We start from the raw sequence: 22865 nt of genomic DNA on the forward strand, positions 1-22865 counted from the left end.
CATTCCATGTTTCCCAGAATTTAGCAGATTGGGAATCTCATGCTCACCCTAGAAGTAAACACCCAATCTTCAAAACAAAAATCCAGCAAATCAAGAAAACTCACACGAACAGTATATGCACAGCTGATCAACGTCTTTGATAACCAAGCACAACAATGGTAAATCACCCGACTTTGGACTGATTAAGGGGCTAAAATGCTAGCAATGATACAGAGTTCTCTGTTTCTCACTTCTCTCTATCAGTCTAATTTGAGTGCTTCTTACATTTGTTTTGCTTTTTTTTACCATAACAGGTAACATCTCTTTTGTGGTTTCCTTTAGTTTTAGGGTTTTGGCCTAAATATTAAGAAGAATTGTGTTCAGGAATGGTATGCATTAAAGATCAAAAGGTTCCTACACCCATACATTAGAATTAAGAAAATGACCACAAATTTATTTTGGTATAGCGAAAGAGACAAATATATCAGTCAAAACATAAAAGATGAACAATAAATGAATAATTTAAGTAGAAAAAGAAACTAGAAGAAATGATGATTTGGATGTATATTACCTTGACAAGAGCAGGTGGAACGACGGTAACCAGATCTTCAAGAGACTCCACCTTATCTAGTGGTAAAGTGCTGTAGAGCTCATCAACATCACTGAATTCATCAAAATCCTCCTGCAAAAATACAGCAGTCCAAGCAAATGGTAATATTACATGCCAAAAAGATATCATTACTTCAAGAGCACTCCTAAGAACACATCAGAAGTGAATAAACAGAAACAAGTGAAGAGAAAGAGATAGCAACCTAGCAGCTTCAGAATTCCATTTAAATTAAGAGGTTAGAGTGATAATTATATTTAATTTCTTCACAATAACCTACACAAGACACATGAGGAATAAATTGCACAGAATAGTATACCTGATTTCTTTCCACGTAATCGTCGAGGAAATCCTTGACATCGTTAACTTGCTCAGGACTCAATTCATCATTATCCAGTAATCTTAAAATTAACTCTAACTTCATTATATGAGCCTTGTGCCGAGCAATGGATGTTTCCAAATGTACCTAGAGAAAACATAAAAGAAGTGACCTTTAATCAATCACGACAAGCCAAATGCACAATACACACTTAATTTTACATCCTCTTACCAATCTTGGGGGCCTCTGCTTCCCTTTTTTAACTGAGAGTCCTTCCAATTCAGCCTCGAAATTGTCAATTTGACTTTCAAGCTCCCCAACCTGCCCCAAAACAATTTTGAAAGTTATTAGAGCACCAAGAAAAAACTATCAGAATTCCAAGAAACTAGGAGTTCGAGAAAAGTGCTGGAGGATAGTTAAATGTTAGTTGATGGAGACCATTGAGAAATTCCAAGAAATAAGAGTTCAAGTGCAAGACAAAAAATATGCTCCCAGGCACAGCTCCCAAGGGGAACCTGTCCTAGGTTCTCTCTCTTACTTTGTTTGATCCTTTTCCGGCAACTCCTACCGGAATTAGTTCTTTTATACCATGGGGGACAAAATTATTTACTTTGCGGTGGAATTTTAATCATACGATCTCTTAGTATGGGTGACAGGGTGTGCTTTTTCATTTCCAGTGATAAGTCTTTTGAAATAAATGATATCAGTGAAGGTTCTTTTAGGTGGTTCTTGTTCAAGGAGTTCAGTAGTCGGTTTGTCAGTAAGATTAAGATCGACGAAGTCATTTTAAGATGGGTATGCAGTGTTATGAGATTAGCTTCCAAAGGTGTTGGGGACCTTTATAGAAGATGGGGCGGGCTCAATGAGGGGGTTCTGTTCAGAGTTTATCAGAACTTCAACTCTTATGGGAGATTTCTTCGAGTAGAAACATTGAGGGGCCAAAGAAAATCAGCTATTATCATCCCGGAGATGGATTACAATGTAGGGTGGAGTGATTTAGCTGACAAAATTATCAGATCTTTGGGTGAGCCAGTTAACCCAGCTCTCCGGAAGTTTGTCACCCCAGGGAAATCTTTCATGGATGCTGCAAATATCCAGAAATGGCCAGTTATGAGCTCTCAGTCTCATTCTGAATTGGAGAATCTACAGGAATACTTGCAGTGTTGCTTAGTTGGAACCTTCAATGACCCTTTCAGCTCGAGTCCAAATCCAACAGTCATCCATCAGTGGTTCCTGAAAAGGTGGAAGATGACGGCAGGGTTGCGCGTCTTACAGCTCACACATAACCAGATGATGTTCGAGTTTCCATCTAGGCAAGAAGCGGAGAGGATAATAATGGGGGAATGGTTTTGGAATGGGAGAAGATTATCACTTGAGTGGTGGTCTCCAGAATCAGGGACAGATAACTCTAAAGAAGAATTAGTAGCAAATCAGAGGTGGATTAGGGCTTTTGGCATCCCGCTTCACGCATGGTCGGAAAAGTCTCTGAAATTTATTGGGGACTGTTGTGGTGGTTATATCGGTGCAGATGAGGACACAAAGAAGAGAAATCATATTCTCTGGGCTCGGATTTGTATTCCAGCAGTAGCACGAGAACCTCCACACAAAATTGATTTGAGAGTAGGCGGCAAAATTTATGAAATATCCATTATTGCTGATGCCTTCTCGAAAATCTCAGTTGCCGGTGATTCTGATGAACAGGGTTTTAACCAGCGGTCCAAACAAGTTTGTGTCTCGAAAACTGAGCAGTCTATCAATTCAAATTTGAAATCTGCTGATGTCCCTAGGGTTGGGCCCAAAAATCCTAAGACAACCTTGGGCCAACTTAAAGCAAAGGCCCAATTGCAGCAGAAGACTCCAGACCAAGTTTATGTTTTTCAGAATGAGCAGCCTATTGATTCAAATCTCAAATCAGCTGAGGACCCTAGGGTTGGGCCTAAAAATTCTAAGACAACTTTGGGCCAACTTAAGTCAAAGGCCCAGTTGCAGCAAAAGACTTCAGACCATCTTTATTATTCAAGGAGGAAAAAGGGGAACTTGCATCTCAATAAAAAGAAGGAGATATTAAAGGAGTGGAAGGCTATTAGGCCAGCCCAAGCCCAATCTATAGTGGCAGAGACACAAAAGCTTTCGGAACGACAGTCGAATGCTATGTTGTCTCAAAAGCCATTGTTGGCTCCCCTAACACAAACTGATTCTCTTGATGAGTGGGAGGGAGACGCAGACGACGAAGCCGAATGCATGCGACCTCTATCTCTTCTCTCTCTTCCTCCTATCCACTCTGCTTTCTCTATTGGGTATTCTCAAGATTCAGGTTTCTCTTCCCCAATTAGTAGCGACACTTTGTCACTACCCTGGTCTGGTGACAGCTTGGAGGAACAGGTTATTTCACACCCGACAGTTATTGAAACCTCCCATTGGACCAAGATGGTGATGACTAAAGCTTGTAAAGCCTTTGGGGTCAATTCAGTGGGGTTTGAGCACGAAATCTTCGATACGATAATGCGAATGGAACAAAAGAGGAAGTTACAGTTGCAGAAATCAAAGGGGAAAGAGCAACAGAAGAAAAGATCAAAGGAAAAGGGTGAGATTGTGGCCAAGAAGTTGCAGTGCACAATTAATTATGAGAAAGGAGAAGGGTCAAGTAGGGGCAGGTTCCACAAGGCTTTCTCGGAATGAAAGCAAAAATTATCAGTTGGAATATAAGGAGGCTTAATGATATAAGCAAAAGAAGCACCATCAAGCTATTTATTCAAAAATGGAAGCCTGACATCTTGTGTTTACAGGAAACAAAAACAGAGTGTTGTTCTGTGGCAATAGCAAGACATATTTGGGGATCAAGATGGGTCGAATGGGTTGAATTGAAAGCAAGTGGTACCAGGGGTGGCATTATTATTTTGTGGGACAAAAGACAATGGAAATGCTTAGACTCTTACCAAGGGCAGCATACTCTTTCGGCCATGTGGGAGGGTTTGCAGGTGGACTTCAGATTCTGTTTCTCTGGGGTGTATGGACCTCACTCAACTCCAGAAAGGTTTGACCTATGGGATGAGTCGGCTGCTGTTAGAGGCATTTGGGATGGATGTTGGGTCATAGGTGGTGACTTTAATGTATGTAGATATGAACATGAGAGGCACAATTGTATAAGGAGATCCCAGGACATGAAGGACTTCTCTGAATTTATTCAAGACATGGGTCTTATTGATCTCCCCTTGCATGGTGCAACTTATACATGGACAAGGGGAGAGGACTTTCTGCAGGCTTCCAGAATTGATAGGTTCTTAATTTCCGCTAAATGGAATGAATTCTTTGGAGTTGTGAAGCAGGTGGCCCTACCAAGGGTTCTCTCCGACCACAGTCCCTTAGCCCTAGAGAGTGGCGATTGGACTTCTGATCCTTCCTACTTCAAATTCGAGAACATGTGGCTGCAGCATGAAGGTTTTCATGATATGGTCAAAAAATGGTGGCAAGGTTATATAGTAAATGGCTCTCCAGACTTTATACTCTCCCAGAAATTAAAATTTTTGAAGAAAGACCTTGTTACCTGGAACAAGGAGGTCTTTGGTAAGCTAAATTCCAGAATCAGTAAAGCCATGGATGATCTTCTGCTGACAGAACAAGCAACTGAAGGAAGGGTCCGGTCTCAAGTTGAAAAGAACAAAATATTGCAATTACAACTAGAGATTCAACAATTAGCAAAGGCAGAGGAAACCTCTTGGAGACAAAAATCGCGGTGTCTATGGTTAAAAGAGGGGGATAGGAATACAAAATACTTTCAAAGAATAGCCAACTCCCACAGGAGATACAACCACATTGACAGATTGCAGGTAGGAGATGACCTCATTGAAGGAAAAGAGCAGGTGAAAGAGGTAATTCTTGACTTCTACCAAGAGTTATACTCTGAAAACGAATCATGGAGGCCTACTGCTTCTTTTGAGGGCCTGGGCAGTTTGAGTTCTGAAGAGAAGAATGCTTTGGAGCAGGCCTTTGAAGAAGAAGAAATATTGAATGCAATCAACTCATGTGCCCCAGACAAAAGTCCAGGGCCAGATGGCTTCTCTATGGGGTTTTATCAGAAGTGCTGGGGAATTATCAAGCAAGATATTTTGGGTGCGCTCAATCACTTTCACAACAATTGCCACATGGTGAAATCTTTTAATGCCTCTTTTATTGCACTTGTCCCTAAAAAGAAAGGTGCGATAGAACTTAAGGATTTTAGGCCTATCAGTCTTATTGGTAGTGTGTACAAAATTTTGGCCAAAGTGCTCTCAGAAAGGCTAAAGAAGGTGATTGGGAATCTAGTCTCTGGTTTTCAGAATGCTTTTGTTCAGGGAAGGCAAATCACTGATGCAACACTTATTGCCAATGAAGTTCTAGATTGGAAGCAGAAAAGTGGTACTCCAGGACTGCTTTTTAAACTTGATGTTGAGAAGGCGTTTGATAAATTGAGTTGGTCCTTCCTTATTTCAATCCTAAGGCAAATGGGATTTGGAGAGAGATGGATTCGGTGGATCAAGTATAGCTTTTCCACCATAAAGTATTCTGTACTAGTGAATAGAAGTCCTGTGGGTTTTTTCTCTCCCGGTAGAGGCATCAGACAAGGGGATCCCTTATCACCCTTCCTTTTTATTCTGGCTATGGAGGGTTTGAGTAGGATGTTGGAGAAGGCTAAACAACTTCAATGGATAGAAGGCTTTGAGGTGGGCAATGGTTATGGTCCACCAGTCTCGATCTCACATCTTTTATTTGCTGATGACACCTTGGTTTTCTGTGGAGCTAAGAAATCTCAAGTGCAATATCTTAGCCTCACCCTTATGATCTTTGAAGCATTGTCAGGTCTCCACATCAACATGTCCAAGAGCATTATATACCCTGTAAATGAGGTCCCTGATCTGGAAGATATGGCAGCTATCATGTGTTGCGCTACTGGCTCCTTTCCCACCACTTACTTGGGTATGCCTTTGGGTGCTATGAATAGATCATCTCAAGTCTGGAATGTGATTGTGGAAAAGTTTGAGAGAAGGTTAGCCTCCTGGCAACAACAATACCTCTCTCTAGGGGGGAGATTAACACTCATCAATAGTGTATTGGACAGCATTCCCACCTATTTTATGTCCTTACTCCTTATGCCAGCTAAGGTGAAACAGCGACTTGACAAAATCAGGAGAGACTTTCTCTGGGAAGGCAACAACAAGGACCACAAAATTCACCTTGTTAAATGGGCCAAAGTCACTTTGCCAAAACAATATGGAGGATTGGGGATAAAAAACTTGGCCTTACATAACAAGTGTTTGCTATTGAAGTGGCACTGGAGATACAATCAAGAGGCGGCTGGCTTGTGGAAGGAAGTGATCCAAGCAAAGTATGGTAGTGATAGTCATTGGTGCTCTAATAAAGTCAGTACCTCTTATGGCACGGGGGTCTGGAGAGATATAAGGAAATTGTGGGAAAAATTCTTCAGTGATGCCTCACTTATGGTGGGAAACGGGGAACATATTCAGTTTTGGAAAGATATTTGGCAAGGAGACACTCCTCTAATGAATGTTTTTCCAAGCATTTTCCAGATTGCATCTCATCCAGACTCAACCATCTCGCAGTACAGGGAAGACAATGTGTGGAATCTGATCCCAAGGAGAAATCTTAATGACTGGGAGTTGGAAGAGGTTTTTAGGCTTATGGCCACCATTCAGACTAGTGCAATCAACAGTCAACGCAGGGTCAAACTTATCTGGAGACATAGCAGGGATGGATCCTACACAGTTAAAGCATGCTACCTTCAACAAAGCTCCAAGAAGACCGTAATTGATCAATGGCCATGGAAATTAATCTGGAGAACTAAGTTGCCACCTAAAGTTATTTGTTTCAGCTGGATTACTCTAAAAGACCTCTTGCTTGACTCAGAATAATCTCATGAGGAGGAAATTCCAAATAGTCAACAGATGCTACATGTGCTTGTGCAACTCAGAATCTATTAATCACTTGTTCCTTCATTGCACAGTTGCAACAGGCCTATGGAACATGTTCTTCTCACTTTTTGGACTCACTTGGGTCATGCCAAGATCATTGAGAGAGGCTTTTGTGTGTTAGAGTTCTTGGAAAGTTGGGAAGTCCGTCAAGCAGATCTGGTCTTTGGTTCCAGCCTGTATTTTGTGGTGCTTATGGACGGAGAGGAACAAAAGATGTTTTGATGGCACCCCAACTCCCATCTCTACCTTTAAAGCAAGATGTTTGATTACTCTTTTTGGTTGGGTTAATCTCTCTCCTGTACTTAGTGTCGATTCTTTCCTAGAATTTATCAGCTCCATAGATCTCTGCTGTTAGCTGTTTAGATAGCTTTTTTTGCCTTTTTTGGGAGTTGATATTTCTTTCTTTTGTAATCTGTGGATCTGCTTGATGCTTTGTTAATGACATTCTTCTTACTTCATCAAAAAAAAAGAAAAAAAAGTCATAATGCCTCGTTATGACTGCTATGCAAATGAAGGAAGGAGCAACGAATATAAAGAATTTTAGACCTATTAGTCTGGTAGGAAACATTTTCAAGATTATCTCTAAGCAACATATGATCACATGAATTGAGAATTCTTAGTCATGGAATGTCTTAATAGGATGGTTCAGACTTCGCAACTGGATTGGGTAAAGGGCTTCAATGTAGATGTTAGAGGACAAGGAGCAATGATGATCTATCTCTTGCTTTATGCCACTCTCATTATGGTTGCGGTGTTGGACAAATACTACATTTTTTTTATTTTTACTTTATTTTTTTGGTGAAGTAATTTAATTGTATTAGAAAGGCATCAAAGAGATGCAATGGTTACAACTAAAAACAATCTTATTGCTCTTTGAGGCAATATCAAGTCTAAACATAAATTATGGACTTAGATTTTTTGCAAATGAGGCGTACAACATTCAATAGTTTTCAGATTCACCAGGATGGAAGTAGGCCAATCGCCAACTAAATATTCACCTTAGGTGTCTATCACCATGAATACAGTATTTGGGAAGGGGTAACAGATATGTGTGAAAAGAGACGGGCATATTGGAAATTACTTGCTTTTGGGAGGAAGGCAGGTTCTAAACAATATGTCATGCCTAAATTATGTATCAGTTAACTATACCAAACAAAGTGGTCTAACCAAGGATGGTTCATTCCCTTTAGGAGAAATCTCAGTGATTGTGAAATTGGAGATATCTTGAGCCTGTTGGGTCTTCTTAACTCTCTATCGTCATTGAACTCTCTTCAAGATTCCCTATCTTGGAAACACAAAAATAGTGGAATCTTTTATGTGAAAAATTATTCTACAATCCTGAGAACCAGTACTCCCGCTCTTATCTTTTGGCCATGGAAGTCAATTTAGAAGAATAAAGCTCCTTACAAAGTTAAATATTTTCCTGGATAGTGGCACATAGAAAATGGCTCTCTGGATAATCTTAAAAAGAGAGGCATTACTCTTTGCAACAGATGTGCTCTATGTGAAGAGGAGGCAGAAGATGTCAACCATTTATTTCTCCAATGCAGCTTCTCTCAACAGATTTGGCATTTCTGTTTTAATGTTCTGGGTATCCAATGGTGCATGCCTAAAGATAGAGTGGAATTTTTGCTGTCCTGGCATAGATTGGACCTTACAAAATCTTCCAAAGATGTCTGCAAAATCATTCCTAGGGTGGTAATGGTGGGTCGTATGGAGAGAAAGAAATGTGAAGAGTTTTTGAAAACTACAAGGACAAGTTACTAATCTAAAGATCAAGTGTATAGTTTGCCTAGCCTCTGGTGCAACAATACTACAGCATATGTTTTAGAGCCGGAAGTTATTATTGACTTTCTTAGTTCTTTACACATTGTAAAGTTCTCCTAGAGATGTACTTTTGCCCCAGCATTTCCTTAATGCTGGCTTGCTTCACATCAATATAATTCTTTACGGAGAAGAGAACTGATAAACTAAGGAGGGATCTTTTGTAACAAGGAACAATGATAAGGTTGTTCAAACAGGTTAAGTGGGAAATGGCGATTACCAGTAAGAAGGAAGATGGATTGGGAGTCTGAAATCTAAGGGCACACAGCACCAGTTTCCTTATGATGTAATTATGAAGATTTTGCAAGGAAAAGGCACTACGAGGCAAGTGATTGAGGGAAGTACAGATAGAAGGCATTCAATGTTTTGAAGTAGCAACCCAAGGCAGCTGTACAGAGTTGGCAATTGGAAATAAACCAGAAACTTATGAATTTATGTTAGGAGAACACATTTACACCAAAATAGGTGATACTAAAACTTTATTTTTTTTAAATAAAGATGCTTAGTGCATACACCCCTTAAAGATCAGTTCCATACCATTTTCAGCACAGTAAATAATCATGATGCCTCAGTGAAAGATTATTCGTCGACTCAAGGATGGAACATTCCCCTTACAAGAAGATGTAATGATCCGGAATGGAGGAAATGAGGAGTTTCCTAAAGATGACAGATAGCTTCCAAAGATACCAATTAGAACCAAATAGGATAGTACGAAAGGTACGTAAGGATGGTCTTATCCCAGTTAAGTATGAGTATCAAGTTTTGTCTCAAAGTAGACAACGTGAACAAATATGGCCATGAAAATTGTATGGAGAAACAAAGCACCTTATAAAGTAAAAGTGTTTCTATGGCTAGTGGGCAAGAAAAGCTTGCTTGATCCATCACAGTTTATAAAGAAGAGGTACGACTTTTTGCAACAGAAGTGTAATGTGTGAAGATTATGAAGATGTGAAATTCAACCCAGATCTGGTACATTTTTTATTTTGCTTGAAGTCAAATAGTGCATGCCAGAATCTCCAAAAGGCCTATCACAATGTTGGAATAGAGAAGGGCTTCAAAAAGGTGACAAAATGTTGTGGAACACTTTACTAGCGCCTATATGGTTGACTGTGTGGAAGAAAGAAATCAGAGATACTTGGAAGGCAAAAGAGATATTATTTGTACCTCACAGCATAGATGGTTAACTCTCCTAGACAGTTAGCCTTTTGGCATCAAATAAAAACGTACGGAAGTAGATAGGATGGTTAATTTCCTCAATTCTTTTGACATGTAGCTACTATACGAAGATGCATATTGTTGGGGTTGTACTCACTACTACTCACCCATTGCACCCTGGTGCTATTTTTTAATAAAAAATCTTACTTATTAAATTATGAGTCTTTACCCTTGGAAGACAAACAGGTGAAAAGAGAAGTTGCTCTACGTCTACCCTTGGAAGATAAACACATGGAAAGAGACCCAATTAGGTGTAAATATCTCACAATGATACATGTAAGGGAAAATTTTGACCAATAGAATCTTTGGAAAAAAAATGATTACTCATACCACATTATTCAACCAATCTCTTGTCTCTGACTTAGCCTTCTCCTTTGGATCCTGATAAATTTGGAACAACAAATTGAAACAAAAAGTCAGAACAATACATTTACAACCAAAATGGTCCAATGCCATCAAATGAGAAGCTGACAGCCTGACACTGGACCCATACATGGACTAAAATATATTGGAACAAAGCATATGGTAGAACTAAAATTGCAAGAAGAAGCATCAGTTTGACCTCCGTTTCACTAAGCTCTCATTAATGGATGATAAAAGACATCATTGATGTTAGATGGAAAAATTGATTAACTGTTCTTGAGAATAATAGAAAAATTGATGAACTATTGTGAGAATTGTACAAGCCTAGTCCAGTAAAAGCAGTAATGTTAGGTGGAAGTATTTTTTTTTGACAATAGTACTGTTTATCTTAGGTGGAAGTATTAGGCCTCATTTGTTCTTTGAATCTAAATATCAAGATGTACAGTAAGATTTAGATGTTTGAATCAGAATACTTTAGATGTTTGAATCAGAATACAGATCTGAAAATTAAGATTTGAACACTAAATAATTAAGATTGTTTGTTTTCTCAATATCTAAATATATAATTCAAACAAATTACTAAATTAATTTAATACTATATCAATAAAATATTTTTAAAAAAAATTATATGGCAGTTGGAGGTGGTTATGGCTATGGGTGTTAATTTTTTTTTTGAAACTGGTAAGATTGTATTCTTCAGCATTAAGGGCATGCTGGTCACCACCAAAAAGTGTCAGTTACAAGCTTCCTATCAAATCTACAACCTGGTCTGTATCTACTATACACAACTGTTTACACCAAAAAAGTAAGGATACTATACAATTCCATTTGACCTTGTGAATGGAATTGGATCTATTTTCAAAACATCTACCATTCCTTTCCTTGTGAATGGCTGTGGGTGTTAATTGGGGATTGTGTTAGGTGATGACGATGGTTGTGGGTGGTAGCTAGTGGTGATGGTGGCTGACATTAGTGATTAACAATGGTAGTTGGTGGTGGCAACTAATAATTAAAGTGAATGATAGTGATAGCTAATGGTGGTGGTGAATGATGACGGTGGTTGGCGACACATAGTGGTTGTTGATGGTGATGACTCTTGGTAGTGATTGGTGGTTGTAATGGTGGTTAATTGTGATGATTTTAAACAGTGGCTAATGGTAGTGAAGGACGACTATGGTAATTGGGTTGCGGTGATGGTTGTGACTAAGGATGGTAGTTGTGGGTGGTGGGAAGTGGTAGTTGAAAATGGAGGTCAGCGGTGACAGTTAGTTCTGATAGTGAATAGAGTTGAATTGTCATCTTTGTAGAAATTCTTGAATAAACATCTTAATGATATTAAACTTTGTAATAGATCTTAATTATTTGGATCTTCAGACTGGTTAGCGGTTGTAAAAAAAATTTAAAAAAACTTATCAACTGAGGCCTGAATGATTAACATTCGGACTTTCATTGTGTTCCAAAAATGAGGCCTTAGTCCTCAAATTTCCTCTTTAATGATTAATCCTTTCACTGAGAAAATACCATTTCTATAGATCTTTCTCTAAGAAAAAATTAGTATTAGGCTTTTTTTTTTTGATTTGCACCGGGTGTCCGAGTCTCTTTGAGCCCCGACTAATCCCGGGGGTGCACAGGCCCTCGGCAAGGAGTTTCCCGCAAGTGCACCACGGTTAATTCAGGTTTTACCCAGTCCGATGGCCCTCAGAAATTGTTTGCACCTAGTGGGTTTCGAACTTGAGACCTTGAAAGGGAGCAAACCCCAAGGCTCAAGTCAATTGCCAGCAGGCCAACCCCTGAGGGTTAGTATTAGGCTTTAAAATGTGCATATCTAGGAATGTGGATAATACTCTAAATAGTTAGCCACTTCCTAAGAATTTCTTTCAGATGGTAACTATTAACTTCTAGCAAGGAAACAAAAAAACACAAACCAAAATAAAATATCCAGATCTAGAAACTGGTGACCTCAAAATTGCAGAGCAACGCTTACCGTCTTAGGCTGTTGGCCCAAGCCTTCTTTTGAAAATGCTTTGGTCTTAGTTTCTTTCTCACAGATTTTGAATCGTTCCATTTCACGCTCAATAAGCTTACGAGCATCCATCAATGCTTGCTCATATGAGGCACTTACCTATGTCAATAAGTAAAATCAGAAGAGGTCAAATAAATTTCCATGGTTTTGTTGACGAAAAACAAAAAGAAAAATCTATGATCACACAAAAGGCAAATGAATGCATTGATGCAAAAAGGGTAGCCACCAACTCAAAAGTCAGAACTAAGAAAATTCAACCACTTTCTATTGCCTGGCGGAAAGCCATTACTTTATTCAAACAAATGCCAATAAGTCATTACTAACCTACAAAAAAAAAAGGCATAGCTATATACTATAGTCTATACGATAGTGTATCAGTAGAAGTTCATATCATCAAATAAAACTTTGTTCAAAATATGAATCCATCTTCATCATATATAACTTCAACAGCTCAACTCTAATCTTAAGATCCATACTCAATCATTTAAGGCATCTAATATGGAGAGGAAGTACAACTTGAAAAATAAACACACAGCTAAAACCTCTCTAAGAGTTATTCACATACTAATTATGCCAACATGTCCCAGAAAATTAGTAATAGTTCCATTTCAATTGTCTATACAGAACATTTTCACTTTTGGTAAAAAAAAAAAGAGAGAGGGGAATCTACGAGGGTCTGTGGCCCATGATTCGGAACTAGGCAGTTAATGGGGCTGCCCCTCTACCTTCTCCACTTAAATACCATGCTTTTGTCTGCAACAAGAATGAAACATTTTTACTTTCTTGCTTTCTCCTAAGTCAATCTAGTTCCCTTCAGTGGTAGCATTTTCTCTTCTTGTCCTTCCCCTTTCTCCATCAATTCTCCCTACTATTGTACTACACACCTCTTGCCACTTCCTTCCCACCCAGACAACTGCACCACTCCCCCTATCCTTCTAAAGAGGCAGCATCTAATAGGTTGATTTAATTTGCCCATGAATTTGATTAAACAAACGCCTGTAGAACAATCAACAATTACATGCGACGTGCTCTCTCTAAAACCATCTCTACCAACATAAAAAACTCATGTATCGCTCAAATATGGTAATAAACCAGAAATAAACACCTAATGTCTAACAGGGGCCTCAATTAAATGGGAAGCAATTCCAGTTGGTAGGAAAGAGTAGTGGGCCAGAAGATCCCATGCCAAGGTAGAAACTAAAGGTTGACCCTGTGATGCAGTCCTTGAAATTTTCAAGTAAAAGCAAGTTTAAAGATCACCTAAACTTGGAAACTATAAAGAGGATCACTCAAACTTCAGAGGCTGACAAATAGGATCATAATCGAAACTATTTCTAGAACAGCTGACACGATATACAGTAGTAGGCTATGACCAAGCTTTTCATACAGGCCAGCCTGTGGACAGTATCTTCTCACATGCAGTCAGGCCTTATTCTTTTACTAAGATCAAGAACAGCAAAACTGAATGATCACAACAGTCTAGGTTTCTCAAGTAGCTTATACTTGCTGAACGTTTTAGCTTTAACTTGGTTCTCCTAGACTTTTGTAATCTTATCTGGAGACTTCTATACATTTTTTTCTTTCATTATAGTTCATGTATATCTTTTCCGTAGAACAATAAATAAGTCCGGATCATTCTATTATTTAATTTTTTTTATGACAAGGGAGACCCACAGCCGCTACCCTTTGGGTGCGCACAAGATAAAACCCCCGCTCCTATGCAATAGCTCGCAAACCACATAGGAGAGGTAACCCGCACTACGGGTCATTCTATTATTTTGATGTCAATCAACTTAAATTAAGAAATTTGTAGACACTTGCAGATCTCGATTGGTTGTGACTAAGTTATCATTTTTCTATAACCATGGAGCGCGGTCCATCTTATGCGCACCTCCACTAATTCAATGAGGTACCTCCACTAGCACAGGTAGCCGTAATTCTCTCCACCAAAACTTGGACAGATTCAAAAGAATCACCTAATATTTTTTCTCCGTTCTGGATTTGAACCTGAAGAGCTCATGGTACTCACCTTACTTCAGTGAATTGGATGTGTTGTTACTAAGTACTCTTATCAATGACGAGCTAAATGCTTGACACCATACATGCAGAGAATTGGTTTTTTAACGAGTAAAAGTAATCCAAACATTTCTAGACGAAACACTTTGTTGATCTGGAACTGCACACGTTATAATGCCATGCTATGTGAAAATTGAGAGAACATGAATCACTGACTGGCGATTCTATTAATATGATAGTAAGTCTTACAACCCGGTGTCATGCAATAAGAAATGAATACAGAACATTCTAGTATAGTGTACTACAAGAAAAAAATTGAATTGTCACCAAAACAGCATAATTTAAAACAAGTAAAATTTTACCTTTTTATCTTTGATTTCGCTCGATTGAATCCATGTTTTGATTTGGTCTCTATACCTCTGAAGCTTTTTTATCTCCTTTTTCAAATCCGCTTCAAATTTTTCCTTCTGGTTGGCATTATCCGTATCATAAACCTGAAGAAACAGGGAAACGAATAGTCAATAAAAGAAAAATCCTTCAAATGTAGGCTACAGAAACGGAAAAAGGAACCTTGTTCCATATGCTATCGAAGACATCAACGCCTTCCTGAACTTTCTTCAGAACTCGATCTATTTCACCCTGTAGCTTTCGACTCGCTCCCATTGCAACTCAGTGAAGAAGACACCGATGATTGATCAGATAAAACCCAGTAGGGTTTTCGTTTTATCAAGCACTAGAGATGAGTAAAGTAATTCGATTAGTTATATCTCGTTTTTGGTTTTTAGGGCTTTAGATTTGGGGATTCATGCTCATTGCAGAAATAAAATTCCTTTTTTCACTTATATATTTCTCATTTTAAATAGGCAAGTATAATTTCAGATACCTCCTTATTTAGGCTAGTGTTGTTTGTGATATCATTTTTACCTTTTTAATTTTGATTTTTTTTAACAAAACTTTTAATTTATTTATTGTTTTAATTAATTTATCCTTGCTAATGTATTTTTTAATTAATTTTATAAACCAGGACATTAAAGTTAATACTTAAATTGATAAAATTATGAAAAACATTTTCAATTCTTCACTATATTAAACAAAAAGTAATTATAGGGTAAAATATTTTAAATTGATACAGACCGTTAATATAGAGACTTTGGGAAAGGCGGAATAACTGGGATGACTTTATGAGAAATTGAGACCGGGCACATTCTATAGACCCGTTTAGCAACAATCAAATCACCAATAGGTGTAGAGACTGAGAAAGGTTCTAAAGAATTTCGAGACTGACATCAAACTTTATAGCCACATAAGGAGTCACAAAAGACAATGTTTATCAAGCACCTGGATCAAGCAATGCATAAACATCAAATTGAAAGACGCATAACATACCAATGACCACATCTGGAGAACCTTCATGATCCTGACGAGTCTGAATAGCATAAAACTTGTCCTGACGCTGAATAACACCAGAACCAGAAGAAGCAGCTTGTTGAGTCGGGCGACTAGAAGAAGCACTAGGTTGAGCCTGACGACCATATCCACCATTTCTAGCAAGCGAAGGGCAGTCCCTCAATTTGCTAGTCTTACCACAAACATAACAACCATCGGTACTGGCTAAGCATCTCCCAGATGACTCTTGCCATATTTTTTACAAGTGGAGAATATAGATCCACTAGAACCACCTCATTCAGGCTTAGGGTTAGACACCCTATCCTTGTTGAACCTCTGAACCGGAGCACTAGATGAAGTTGGATCAGAGAACTTCTGTCGAAACTAAGAATAACCACTTCCATCGGACCTCGAGTCAAAGAAATCACAACTATTTATTCTTACCCTCTTGGTCTCTCTAGCCCTCTCCTTAAATTTTTCCATCTCGATTTGTTGAGCATGACTCATCAACCTTGAGATGTCCATCGGTACCGGCTAAGCATCTCCCGGATGACTCTTGCCACACTTTTGACAAGTGGAGAATGTAGATCCATTAGAAACACCTCCTTAAGGCTTAGGGTTAGACACCCTATCCTTGTTGAACCTCTGAACCGGAGCACTAGATGAATTTGGATCAGAGAACTTATGTCAAAACTGAGAATGATCACTTCCATCGGACCTCAAGTGTGAGAGAAATCACAACTATCTATTCTTACCCTCTTTGTCTCTCTAGCTCTCTCCTTAAATATTTCCTCCTCGATTTGTTGAGCATGAGTCATCAACCTTGAGATGTCCATCTCCTTTATCAACATATTGGTTTTACACTTCTTGACCACCATTTTGGAAATATCCAAAACAAACTTACTCATACGAGCTCTATAATTAGCAACCATTGCCGGAGCATACTTGGATAATTAAGTAAACTTCAAAGAGTACTCTTTCACGCTCATATTACCTTGCCTTAGGTTTATAAATTCTTGCACTTTAGCCTCCCTCATCTGAAGGGGAAAGAACCGATTAAGAAATGCCTCTTTGAACTTGTCTTAATCCAATGGACCTGCATCAATAGCGTTTTTATCCTTCCACTAAGTAAATCACACTTGAGAAACCCCTTTCAATTGATAACCAACCAAGTCACCTTTTCCACCGAAGTCACTTCTATAATGTCCACAATCTTTTTGGATCCCCTCAACAAACTCTTATGGATCCTCACCCACTTTCAAACCATAAAATATATTTCAAAGGATTCATCCTTATGAAGTCTTGAAACCTTGTTGTCGGCGTACCCATATTTAGGTTCATGGGAGCTACCACCTCTCTATTAGTTTGTGCGGTCATGACTTAGGCCAACACTTGGAAGTTGTTCTATGCTCGTAATTTTGAACCCTGCCCATCTGAACGTTGGAATTAACTCGTAATTTTGAAATAAAACTAAGACTTCCTAACATATTAGGAATGGTTTTTATGAGATATTTTAATTGCACATAGTTCATATGTTAAGTGTTAAAGTTAAGAAAGTTATGAAATAAATGTCGGCAAAAGATATTGTAAATGTCGTTAAGGAATTCTCTAAACTTTTAGGTTAAATATCTAAGAAACTTTTTCCTAATATATAAGGAGTTGGAATTACCATGACCTATCAAATCTAAGGTCCACGGGTCTAGTTTTCAACGAACTAAACAATTTGTTCACATGACTTCATATAAGAGAGATATGCAGGTTTTTATGAGACTGCATAAGCATGCACCTTGAAGTAAGTCCCCCCTAGCTCTAAGTCAGTGGTCTTTATAAATGATCACCTGTTTTGTATTTTATTCATTAAGAACGGATGAAAACCTAGAAAACTCATAAACCCACCTTCCAAATACACTTTGGGTGCTTAGATTCTCAACTCGAAAGTTCAACGGAAGTTGCTCTACATCGCGAGCTCATTCTTATGGTATAATTTTCTTACCGATTTAGGCTTCATTTGTTTCTTCTGCAAGGAGGCTGATTATTAGTTCTTTTTTTCAAACATTTTGGTTGAGGTAATCTTATTTTATAACCCTCCTTCATTATTCCATGTCCTAAGTGTTGATTTTATAGAATATTCGAGCCATGTGGTGGTGTGTTTGATATTGTGGTTGTGGGAAACTCATTTTATCTTATTTAGTTTGGATATTATTGTTTCTCTTGATGGTTTTAAGGTATTGGGGGGGGGGGGGGTTGGTGTGATTCTTATTGGAGTCACGTACAATGATTGTTGGATTGAACAGTGAGAGTACGCCTAGTTATGTTTCCTCAGAACTCGTCACTCCTTATAGATGTTATTGGAATATCTTCAATGGATTTAGCTGTTATTTATTGTTTTTATTGGCCTCATTTTATCCTTTGAACTTGGATGGTCAAGAGTGCTACATTAACATCTTATCGATTAGTCATGGCTCGTTCTTGCAACCTTGTCGATTTTCATGTAGTTGCATTAATTTTGGTTGGCCAAGCTTCATAAAGACATCTTTTGGACTTTGGTTGAAAGGTATGTTAAGCCGATTATTACAATTCTGGCATGATCTTGATGGCCTAAGCTTGTTATGGCCTATATATAGCTATTGTATGACTTATTGCCTTATCCTATTGAGTTAGCTACCACCATATGATTAATGTCTATCAAGAACACTCTACTCCTTGCTTAATGTCATAGAAAAGCATGTTATAATTGTGTTCTGATCAATTATAATTACATGTTATTGTTGTGATGTTATATCACCTGGTTGTCGCCTATGAGTTTGTTTTAGCCATAGTAAACACTGTCAGAACAAGGTTCTTGAGCAAACAAATTTATTATTATACTGTACCTACGGGTCAGGTAGACTGTGCCTTCAAGCCTGGTAGATCGTACCTATGAGACGAGCATATTGTACCTATGCGGAAATATATATGTATTGTACTATAGAGCCTCATATTTGCATTGATTCATGACACATATATATTTAGACAATTCAAATATAATTATCATTAAGATCCAGGTAAGGGGATAATACGGGTATTTAGTGATTATTTGTGCTCATTAAAACTTATAGTGATTGTGTGATATTTGTACCTGTCGGGCTTATGGGGACAGGCCAGGTTATTGTTTGTAATGTGTTTATATTATCTTATTGTAGGGAGATAAGGTTTTGTACTTATGCTTCACCTCTTCCCCTTTTGTTTAGTACTTATACTTCAGTTTCATATTTCAGTTTGCCTTGCATGCTAGGTACATCATTTTTATATTAACACCCCTTGCTTGGGGGCCACTGTATTCATGCCTACAGATTCTGAGTGATGACCACACAAACCTGTCAAGTAGCACATTTGCCTATCCAAGTGATTAGTTGACTTCTTTTGTCTAGGGGTTGCCAAATTCCTTGAGTTTTGCTTGTTTGGATACTTATAGATTTTGGGTAAGTCAGGGCCCTATCCCATCCAAGTATTGTATTTATAGTCTTGAAAACTAGTGTGTCGGTTTTTTTAGCCACGTTGTTAGTGTTGTTTGCTGGTTTCCTAATGTTTGATAGTTGTTGAGATATTAGTTAGATATATACTTGTTTTTAGATTTTGTATAAAGATCATAGTTGTTTTGATGTCCCAAATAGCGTTTATGCTTTCCTAGATACCATGATGGCCTCGAAGGACCAAACAGGCTATGTGCGAGTTAGTTATTGTTGGGTGTAGTTGTTTTCTTTGTAGAGCTATTGACAGGATTCCTACCGATCAAGGGCGTATTTTTAAGCCAAGATATACTTGTTTGTTTTCTTGACTTTGTGTGTCTTTCATGCGCCATTAACAAGTGGTCAAGGAGGATTGGCTCAGGCCTAAGTTTTGGCATTAGGTGTTAGTTGCACCCCTTAAGTTTGGCATGTGACAAACTTTACTTTTTTTATTCCTATATTATTTATTTTGAGATTTCTCTTATTAGGATGTTTCGAACTCAATTATGCTTAGATTGTGCCCATTTCTTGGGGTACAAGTTCCTTGAGCTTGTTGTAATCTTTTGAATTTTGTAATTCCACGCGCAATTCTCAAGGTCTTAGTTTGACTCGATTTTTATGTCTAAATCTTTTTTATAGCAATTTGGGTATCAATTTGCTTATGTTGATGTCTACATCACTAATTTGTTAGTGTTGCATCGTTTTGAGGTTGCTCGGAAGGTGAAACCTCCCGAATAGTGATTTGAATGTGATTTCGACCTTAAGATGGGTTACTATTTTTTCTTTAAACTTGGCTTAGTTAGACTCTATATAAAATAAGTTGTATGATCGTTAGAAAGGTTGTAGCATTTGAAAGTCATATGCTACAAACCAATTTGATCATTCTGGTAAAGTCAACACCGGAGCGAAGGTAAGTCTATTTTTCAATTCTTGGAAACACTTCTCACACGCTTCAGACCATACACAATTAACTTTCTCTTGGGTCAATGCTATCAATGGATAGGGAATCAAAGACAACCCTTCAACGAACCTTCTATAGTAACAGGCCAAACCTTAGAAACTTTGAATATCCAAAGGGGACAGAGGTCTAAGCCAACTCTTAACTACATCTGTTTTTCTAGGATCTACCTCAATACCCTTAACGGAAATAATGTGACCAAGAAAAGCCACATATCTTAACCAAAATTCACATTTACTAAACTTTGCAGAGAGTTGTTGGTCCTTGAGGGATTGCAACACAAGCCTTAAATGATCGGCATGCTCATCTTCGCTCCTAGAGTAAATCAAGATGTCATCTATAAACACAATCACAAATATGTCAAGGTATTGTCAAAATACCCTATTCAGCAAATTCATAAATGTGGTCAGAGCATTAGTCAAGTAAAACGACATTATCGAAAATTCATAATGACCATACCGAGTTTGAAAATTCGTCTTCGGAATGTCATCTTTCTTCACCTTCAATTGGTGATAACCCGATCGGAGGTCGATCTTAGAAAATTAACTTGCTCCTTGTAGTTAATCAAACAAATCACCTATCCTTAGAAGAGGACATTTTTTCTTAATGGTAACCGTTTTCAATTGCCGGTAGTCAATACACATACGAAGTGAACCATTTTTCTTTCGAAGAAACAAAACTGAAGCACCCCATGGAGAGATACTCGGTTGGATGAAACCTTTTTACAACAAATATTTCTATTTCTCTATAGGTTACATATTTGTGAAGAGGTCATTACCGATCTATTTCCCTTTCGGGAGGAGCACTGGGTAAATCATCGGGAAACACTTTCGAAAACTTATTAACAACGGGGACCAACTTAAGGGTAAGGGTTTCAGAATCCATATCCCTAACCCAAACAAGATAATATATGCAACCCTTAGAAATATTTTCTAGCTTTAAGACAAGAAACAAACTGACCCTTAGGCATATAATTCCCCCTTTTCACTCTACGACTTACTCATTAGGGAATTGGAACTTGACCACTCAGGTCCTAAAATCAACAGAAGCATAACAAAATTAGAGTCAATCCATGCTAAGAATAACATCGAAGTCTAACATATCAAACTCTACAAGATCAACCTGAGTGACTCTATGGGGTAAGGAGGCGGGAAAATCTATGTAGACTCTCTTAGACACAATAGATTCACCAATAGGTGTAGAGAAGGAAAATGGGTTTATTAACACATCCAGAAGAACATCAAACCTCATATCCACATACGGCGTCACAAAAGACAAAGTAGCACAGGGATCAAACAAAGCATAAACATCAATATAAAAGACTTTCAACATACCCATAACCACATCGGGAGAACCCTTTTTCTTATGTCGAGTTTGAAGTGCATAAAATCAGTTTTGATTTTGGGAAATTGAAGCCGAACCACTAGGCAGAGCTTGCCTACCTTCTCTTCCCTTATCAGTAAGTGATGGATAGTCCCTTATCTTGTGAACACTCTTACCGCAACCAAAACAACTATCCATACCGGCTAAGCATTTACCTTCATACTTCCTTTCATATCTAGCACAAACAGTCAATAAAGATCCACCACTGTTTCCTTCTATAGGCTTAGGGTTGGGCACCCTATTTTTGTTGAACTTTGGAGGTGGAGCATTAGAGGAACCTTGACCGGAGAACATTTGTCAGAACATAGAACAACAATGTCCATAGACACTGAATGTGAAAAGTCACCATCACCGGTGTTTGCTCTCTTTGCCTCGCTAGAATTTTCCTTAAGTTTCTCCTTTTCAATTTGTTGAGCATAAATCATTAGACGAGAAATATCCATTTCCTTAGTGATCATGGAGGTACGATATTTCTTAACCACTATTTCAGACTTACCCAAAATGAACTTGGTCATCCTTACCCTAAAGTCGGCAACCATAGTAGGAGCACACTTAGACAATTGTGTGAACTTCAAGGCATACTCCTTCACACTCATATTCCTTTATAAAGATTAATGAATTCAAGTATCTTTGCCTTCCTGATCTCAAGGGGAAATAACTTATCGAGGAAAGCAACCTTGAACTTTTTCCATTCTTAAGTTGATAAGCAGCCAATTCCTCTTTTTCCACCAGCGTCACTCCCATGATCATCAAAACCTCATCAATAAACTCTTGAGGATTTTTCTCAACCTTCGAACCTTGAAACTTCGAGGGATTCATACTAGTGAAGTCTCTTACTCTAGTTGCCATCGTACCTAAATTTTGGTTCACGGGGACCACAAACTCCCTATTGTCTTGGGTCATCATGGCTTGAGCCAATACTTGAAAAGCAGCCCTAAACTCCAAATTAGTCACTTTATCGACCAAAGGGTCGGCCTGAACTTGTCGAGCTTCTTGAGGAGCGTGAGGAGCTTCTTGTTCCACATTCTCATTCAAATTCTTCCTAATGTATGCTTTTTGAGGGGCCATATCCTGAAAAGCATCGAATAAGGATTAGGAGAAAAATATGTAGAGTTAAACTCTATCGCACGAGTTTAGAATAATGACTGAAGTGGAGTTTTCTGAACATTTTATAGCCTCTTATTCATAAATGTGGCGCGCTTCACACTCGTGAACAAGATCTACTGTATGTGGCTTATGAGACATTCTAGGACCTTTCTAAACCTTGTGCTCTGATATCATATTTGTGACGACCCAAAGTAGACCTCAGGAGTAACATGATGTATAAAACCCCGAGAG

The 22865-nt window shown here is 38.3% G+C and overlaps 2 protein-coding genes across 4 annotated transcripts in view; both read right to left on the minus strand.

Moving 5' to 3' along the window:
- Window positions 1-15031, minus strand: part of LOC125861768 (uncharacterized) — a 40138-nt gene extending 25107 nt beyond the window's left edge. For all 3 annotated transcript variants that reach the window (XM_049541630.1, XM_049541629.1, XM_049541631.1), the window contains exons 1-7: window positions 14883-15031; window positions 14675-14806; window positions 12258-12395; window positions 10241-10291; window positions 1137-1226; window positions 906-1052; window positions 551-661 (exon numbers count right to left, since the gene is read on the minus strand). In XM_049541630.1, the coding sequence (XP_049397587.1) occupies window positions 551-661; window positions 906-1052; window positions 1137-1226; window positions 10241-10291; window positions 12258-12395; window positions 14675-14806; window positions 14883-14975 (762 nt within the window). In that variant the 5' untranslated portion in view covers window positions 14976-15031. The remainder of the gene's footprint in view (window positions 1-550; window positions 662-905; window positions 1053-1136; window positions 1227-10240; window positions 10292-12257; window positions 12396-14674; window positions 14807-14882) is intronic.
- Window positions 15032-15642: 611 nt separating this feature from the next.
- On the minus strand, window positions 15643-16630 carry LOC125861566 (uncharacterized). The gene is made up of 2 exons (XM_049541431.1): window positions 16454-16630; window positions 15643-15891 (listed from the first exon to the last, which is right to left on the minus strand). The coding sequence occupies exons 1-2, from the start codon at window positions 16628-16630 to the stop codon at window positions 15643-15645; spliced, it is 426 nt and encodes a 141-aa protein (XP_049397388.1).
- Window positions 16631-22865: the final 6235 nt, after the last annotated feature.

This window comes from Solanum stenotomum, chromosome 4 (assembly GCF_019186545.1).
Source record: "Solanum stenotomum isolate F172 chromosome 4, ASM1918654v1, whole genome shotgun sequence".
Taxonomy (NCBI): Eukaryota; Viridiplantae; Streptophyta; class Magnoliopsida; order Solanales; family Solanaceae; genus Solanum; species Solanum stenotomum.